Source organism: Thunnus albacares, chromosome 11, assembly GCF_914725855.1.
Source record: "Thunnus albacares chromosome 11, fThuAlb1.1, whole genome shotgun sequence".
NCBI lineage: Eukaryota > Metazoa > Chordata > Actinopteri > Scombriformes > Scombridae > Thunnus > Thunnus albacares.
The window spans coordinates 9,664,860-9,672,250 of record NC_058116.1 but is presented as its reverse complement, the minus strand read 5'-3'; the positions used below and the strand labels follow the sequence as shown (position 1 = coordinate 9,672,250).

General features: G+C 41.3%; 1 protein-coding gene across 1 annotated transcript; it reads left to right on the top strand.

The window, feature by feature from the left end:
- The first annotated feature begins 2,631 nt into the window (after positions 1-2,631).
- Positions 2,632-6,991, top strand: zic2a (zic family member 2 (odd-paired homolog, Drosophila), a). Its single transcript, XM_044364874.1, has 3 exons — positions 2,632-4,349; positions 5,566-5,729; positions 5,972-6,991. Exons 1-3 carry the CDS (start codon positions 3,377-3,379, stop codon positions 6,164-6,166), a joined length of 1,332 nt encoding a protein of 443 aa, XP_044220809.1. The 5' UTR covers positions 2,632-3,376; the 3' UTR covers positions 6,167-6,991.
- The last annotated feature ends 400 nt before the right edge of the window (positions 6,992-7,391 follow it).

The window sequence follows — 7,391 nt, the reverse complement described above, 5'->3', positions numbered from 1 at the left end:
TGTTGAAGGGCCCCTGTTTCATACACATTAAGGCAAGCACCATATTAAAAGCAGCCTTAATCTTTACACCGGAGAAATGTATAACAAGAGTTATAATTCTGATTATATCAAATATTACTACTGTCTTACTATCCACAATACTTGAGCTGACATTTTGTAAATATCATATAACACGCATTACCTTTCTTGGTCACAGTGCTGCCGAATTTCCCACATTTATCATGTTTTTAAACATCACATGAATGCAAATGGATTTACGTCCCATAAAATCCTTAAATTATTTAAAACAACAGAAGAGAAGCTCGAGTTTGAACTTTCTTAGAGGAATGGGTTAATTTTTATTGACTTATAGCTTCCAAATTAAAGCTGTCGATGCCTCAGAAGGAAGAGGGGGACGTCTTAAAACTCTCTCTCTCTGTCTCTCTCTCTCTCTCTCTCTCTCTCTCTCTCTCACTCTAACTGCCTCTCCCTCTCTCTCTCTCTCTCTCTCTCTTTAAAACAAAGACGCTTTGTCATAAACAGGGTTATTTTACCAAAAGGAGTCAAGAGGGCAACATATGTGGTCTTAACGGGTCATAGGTCAAACATCCATGAAACACAAGGTCACGGAAACCACACAAGTAACCTTCCAGTGTGTCAACATATTGATATTGTCAGATAACAGAGAGAGTAGAAATACGCCTTTGGCCCCCATTATAATACACAGCCAGAGCGCACTTATGTGATCAAGACTCCTGACTTTATAGTTGGTGTTACTTTTTTGGCAGCTCATATCGAGTAATATTTCATCTGATGTATTTTTTTATATATCTGAACGTGTATTGCTGATCCTAAAACCTGTTGAAATACTGGTCTTTGGGGGATTTTCAATAGGCTAGACCCTCTTTTCTTCTGCAAGCAGAAGGAAAAACCCGCAGCCATGTGCCTGTGGCCGATTGATTTTTTTTTTCTTCCTTTTTAATTTTCTTTCGCTTTTTTCCCTATCTGGGGAAGGTTTTGTGGTTTTCCACAGAAATAAAGAACTTCTTATAGGGGTCGGCAGACGTGACTTTGAACTTGGATCAGCTCCTGCGTTTCCTGTGGTGCGGGTTGAAATAGACTTGGAAGAATGGCACACAACGCTCAGCCTGTCCCACTCTGAGCTAAGAGACACACAATTTCAAAAGTTTTTAAACGTTTCCCTCGCCTTCACCATTATTTGTCGCATAGAGAGCATCGAGAGACGAGAGGGGCAGAGAAATGTGTTGTTGTAATGGAACCGGAGTGCTTGTTGGATTTTTGATGTGGTGAAAATGTAAGTAAACTTCCTTTGACTTATACGTGAATGAGCAGCTGTGGTGTATGGCCTGCATGTCCCCGTTTGAACGCAGATTCAGTGCAAGCTTGTGGTGGAAAGTTGCCAGTAAATGAACCAAATCCTTGTTTTAAAAAATGTGACTTCCCTCTGTCAATTCTATGTTTGTACTGTACGGGGAACTAAAAGAGGAAATCCCTTATAGAAAATATAATGCAAAAAACAACAAAAAAACAATGGCTGTATAGCCTGTTGTTTTCTTAAGGGCATCATTTTGGGAGCTAAAACACTACAAACCCATACTCACAGAAAACACCATAACACCCTGATCCAATATCAACTGAAAAACCTTTACTGCTACTTTATTATTGTGAGTTCAGGAGAGGCTCGACCCCCACAGGTCACCAATGGTTAACGCTGATCTAAGCGCAGTGCACCACCATAACATGTTCCTTAATTGGTGTGGTGAATGTGAGAACCACCGAGGAAGCAGAACCGACAACATATGGAACCTTTAAACCAACCAACAACAACCACTGGCGGTTACCAGTGTGAGCACTGGGGCACCACTACAGGCCCAGTTGTGATTCAACAACCAGTGAACAAACCGCTGGACTCCATATAGAGCTACACAGGCTTTTTCAGCTGTGGAGAATAAAGAGTTGTCAGATTTGAATGGTTCTATAAACGCTATTTACTGATAGATTGTTATTTATATATATCAACATTTATGATCCATGAGTGTGGCTTTAAATACAGTTTTTTACTTGCACTGAACAAAAGGAGATGTTTTACAGCTGTACACTGAATCTATAGAAAAAAAGCTTTTGTTTTGCATTATTACATTAATACCTGTTTATCATGCTTTTTTTTTCCACCACGGAGACTTGATGCGCCCTCAGTATTTTGCTAGACTTTGGGTGTTAATTAATTCATTATTCAGTATGATAATTAACTGCAGATGTCTGGAAATTGTTTTTCATTTTCTCCACTTCTGCGGTTAAACTGACATGCGTGCGGAGCGTTTTGCGTGAATAGACAGTGCCATTTTAGGTGGCATGGTTAACCATTAGCCACATTTTTTCATAGCAGGGCTCCGTGTAGTTTCATACTGAAGCGTGATCATTAAAAAAAAAAAAAAGTGCAATGGTAAACTTCACTAATGTTTTGTATTATATTTAGATAAGGCACATAACCAATAATCAATTTTCCAACTGACCAATTTGATTTTTTTTTTTTTATATATATAAATATTTGCTACTGTCTTCAATATTATAATTCCACATCAAATGTCATATTTTCATCTTACATACTACAACCTGGCACCCACGGAATACAAGTTAAAAACAAACAAACAAACAAACAAACAAAAAAACACGCATGTTCTTCTCTCTCTTGTCGTGATCCTTTCGCCTGTATACCCCCCAAATCTTCTCCTAAAAGTAGGCGGTAATTATTAGTGGAAAATGGCGTTGCACTATTAAGTCGCCAAATCGCTACCTGCTATTGGAGGGGCACCTGGGATTGATGAGGCGCAGTGGCCAATGAGACTGCGAGGAATGAATGAACGGGCTCCAGTTAAAGGGGGCGGAAGAGGAGGTAGAGCCAGTCCACGGAGAAACAGGGACCCTCCGCGATAAACACAGGCAAGCCAGAGAAACACATACATACCCAATCGGAACAGCGATTTTTTGAGATGCTCCAACTACTCTCGCTATGTGTGTGTACAGAGGACACATAGTAAGATAATTATTTAATTCTTCGTGCGCATTTTAACGCAACCAACTGTCGCAGCCCAGAGGACAGGACACAAGGAAACTCTCCACTTTGTTACGTTTGGATTTTTTGAGGCGCAAGTTAAGTACAAGTAAATTCACTGTTCGATAAGCCGAGCTGATTTTTTTTTTTTTTTTTTACTCATGAGCGGAGCAGCGTTTTGAATCACGTCTGATATGGTGTTTCCAAGGTTGGAAGTTGAATCGTTCGGTGCCAGCATCACCATTTGATTTTTTTTTATTGAACTTATTCGCTCTAGCTCGTAGCCCTGCGCTGATTTAAAGAAAGAAATCGCATTCTGAAATAATGTTATTGGATGCCGGTCACCAGTTTCCCGGACTGGGAGTGGGCTCATTTGCCAGGCATCACTCAGCGAGCGAGATGCAGGAGAGAGACTTGAGTTTGGCACAAAATAGCTTTGTAGACTCCGCACACATGGGTGCATTTAAACTGAACCACGATCTCTCTCCGGGACAGAGCTCTGCCTTCACCACCCAGGCGCCGGGTTACCCCGCTGCGGCTCTGGGGGCTCACGCCGCCCATGTCACGTCGTATGCAAGCTCTCCTTTCAACTCCACCAGGGACTTTCTCTTTCGTAGTCGTGGCTTCGGAGAATCCTCTCCGGCGAGCAGCCAACATACTATTTTTGGCCCCACGACGGGATCCCTCCATCACTCCCACACAGACACTCAAGGCCACATTCTGTTCCCCGGGATCCACGATCAACATGGGTCCCACGGATCCCCAAATGTCCTGAATGGGCAAATGAGGCTCGGACTACCCGGAGAAGTTTTCGGACGGTCCGACCAGTACCACCAGGTTTCCAGCCCGAGGACCGACCCGTACTCCGCGGCGCAGCTCCACAACCAGTACGGCTCCATGAATATGAACATGGGGATGAACATGGCAGCCCACCACCACCCCGGTGCCTTTTTCCGCTACATGAGGCAGCAGTGCATCAAACAGGAGCTCATCTGCAAGTGGATCGACCCCGAGCAGCTCAGCAACCCAAAGAAGTGTTGCAACAAAACTTTTAGCACCATGCATGAGTTGGTCACGCACGTCTCGGTGGAGCATGTTGGTGGACCGGAGCAGTCCAACCACATCTGTTTCTGGGAGGATTGCCCCCGGGAGAGCAAACCGTTCAAAGCGAAATACAAACTGGTGAACCACATTCGGGTGCACACCGGCGAGAAACCTTTTCCTTGTCCATTCCCCGGCTGTGGAAAGGTCTTCGCACGGTCGGAAAACTTGAAGATACACAAGCGAACACATACAGGTAATTATAACAATGCTGTGATGGCTTTTGTTGATTTAGTTTCAATAGCAAGATTGACGTTTTTTGTACCTTACATGTGTACTTATTCCGTTGTTGTAAACATGCGCCTTGCCAAGAGCAAACCCAAATTCTGATCTAATTATCAAAGGCTATTTTAGGCTGCTAAAGTAGATAGTATTCAGAGACAGACTCAAAGTAGATTTAGGACTACATCCAGCAGAGAGAGGGGGGAGAGAGAGAGAGAGAGAGGGAGGGGGGGGAGACATTAGTTTAAAATAGTGGAATTATTCATTTCTCCATTTTACGGTCACACCGGCCACATTTCTTCCAGTGTAACATATTTCTCAACGTGCAGAAAACAAATTCACGGGCTCTGTCCATGTTTTATTGTTTGGGGTCAACTTTAAAAAAATGGGTCAAAGGGGACTGTGGGAGCGCGTTGCGTGCATCAGAGCAGCTAGGCTGGTAGTAAATCGTATCAATTGGTTTAATGTAGCCTGTTCACCATACTGTGCTTTTTACAGCTCACATCTTTTCTCCCATTAGATTTTGTCTCACTTTGGCCTCGGGGAAATTATTAGAATTTAATTCCTGATCGATGTGTTATTTGTGTTTTGTTTTGGGGACTTGTGGTATAGTTAAGCCGAGCACCAGTAGTACTGTTTGTGCGTAAGGGACGCGTTTTGTTTTCTCATGCGTCCCCTTGATAGGAGCTAAGGTGCTAGACAGGGCCATTACCAGCCTTTCACATTTGGACTTATTTTCTTGGGAAATACATTATGGTGTGGCGCCATGAAATTGGTCAGGTGCTAATTAGATTTTTATTGTCTCCAAGCAAATGGTGCGCCTTCTGTAGGCCTACTGAGGACGGCCTTGTCCCCCCTCTCTCTCTCTCTCCCACCCCCTCCAAATCACTATGCGCATTATTTAGGCTAAATAAGATGAAGCAGCTCCCCCCCATCTCTTTTTAGAATAAGCTTTAAACTTTGAAATACCGCAGTTGGGTTTGTAAAATTTTAGTTTTTAAATTGACATAGTTGTGATTTTAGAGAGACACTGTGCACCCAACTTTTGCATTTGAATTGTGCGCATCTACAAATCTCCTTGTTGTTACATTCAGCCTGAGGCATTTCTCAGTAAAAATAAATAAATAAAAAAATAAAAAAATGTCTGACTCTGTTTCGTCTTCTTTATTGTTTTTTTTTTTTTCCTGCAGGAGAGAAGCCGTTCCAGTGTGAGTTTGAAGGTTGCGACAGACGGTTTGCAAACAGCAGCGACCGAAAGAAACACATGCATGTTCACACGTCGGACAAGCCTTATCTTTGCAAAATGTGTGACAAGTCCTACACACACCCCAGCTCTCTACGAAAACACATGAAGGTAAATACCTGGTGGCAGGAAGAGTGTGCTTGAGTCAGTGACAAACTGAATGCTTGTGTGTGTGTGTGTGTGAGAGCCAGGCCTACATAATGTTTGTTTATTAGTAGCACATACTACATTATTATGTTAGTGACTGTGTTTTGGATGTTGAGTCATTTATCCCCATCTGAATCCACAGGCTCTTTTTTTTCCTAAAGTGTGTATCAGATTGTAAATACTTGTGTTTCTATTTTTTTTTCCAGGTCCATGAATCTTCCCCACCAGCATCAGACTCCTCACCAGCAGCCAGCTCTGGTTATGAATCCTCTACGCCTCCAGGACTGGTGTCTCCCACCACCGAGACCCAAAGCAACACCACCCTGTCTCCAGCCTCAGCTGTGCACAACACCACCAGCCACAGTGGCCTATCCTCCAATTTCAGTGAATGGTATGTTTAGGACTCAGCTGAAATGAAGCAACACACACTCATTTTACAGCACTGGACCATCCAGCAGGAGATTGGGACATGTGCACACAAGAGGCACACAAATATTTGTTTATTTTTGATTTTATTATTTTTGATTCGCCAGGGAAGATGACAATTACCAACAGAGGAAAATATGTATAATAGTCTAAGTGTATTTCATATTGTAAATAATTACTAAAAGCCCACTTTCCCATTGGTTGTGATAGTTTGTCAGTCTTTGGTGTATAGATGTTTCTTCAATGGTAGCTATTTCTCTAACTGGACTTTTAGTGCACATATAACGATAAAATTGTACTATAATGTTGAATATTGTGATCCTAAGGCAAATTGATTGTACTATACTAAACATCTATGAACTGGAAAGAGTGCCAAAGTTAACATTTAACTCAAACAGACCACAATATTATGCTTGTGAATGTATATTTTAGTTTGCTGGGCTTAACTTGTGATGTTTTGTGCTTTGCAAGTTTGAATTGTGAAATACTATCTGGAAGATTGTGAGGAAAAATAAACGTTGTGCCGTTCGGTTTTCTGTAACTACACCCTTCCTTTTGTAAATATCAACTGCCATATTTATCCATTTGTAATTAAATTATGGTATTTACTTGCTACAGATGAAACAGTATTTATAAAGAATGTTTCTTTACTATAAATATGTACAATTACGAGCTAAACATGGGCAGTTGTTTCGTTAATGTGCTTTTGTTCAAAGTTTTAAGAGGTGTTTTCTTCCTTATTGTGATAAAAATTTTACTGCATACAAATATAATAAAAGGTGTTGCAAGTGCTAAATATTTCCTTTGCTTTTTTGTGCTTTCCATTTTGTTAGCTGCATGCTCAGCAGTAAGTTGCATGTTCAGCAGGCTTTTGGTCTGTTTTGGAATTTATCAGGCATTGTAAGGAAACTTTATGACATCTCAGATTTTATCACTTAGTCCCCCACTCTTCATTAATTCTTCTTGCTCTCAGTTCTTGTCCCTAAAGAAATTATGGTGTTTTACCTCAAACTTTGCAAAGCATGCTTACAGGCCCTAAACAGTGTGGCTGTTGTTGGTGTTAAGCTAAATAAGAAATCTGTGGTTTGAAGCGGAGTGTACACAAGACATTTCTTAAAGATAAATTATACCTATAAGAAGGATTTTGACTAGTTAAAATAATCTGGATTAGAGTTTAAAAACTGAATTTAAATAAGAAAA

Bases quoted from the DNA above. Each gene is read 5' to 3' on its own strand.
- zic2a (XM_044364874.1), top strand. From the start codon at position 3,377: ATGTTATTGGATGCCGGTCACCAGTTTCCCGGACTGGGAGTGGGCTCA. The intron at 4,350-5,565 runs GTAATTATAACA...TTTTTCCTGCAG, and splicing joins ACACAAGCGAACACATACAG to GAGAGAAGCCGTTCCAGTGT. The intron at 5,730-5,971 runs GTAAATACCTGG...TTTTTTTTCCAG, and splicing joins CTCTACGAAAACACATGAAG to GTCCATGAATCTTCCCCACC.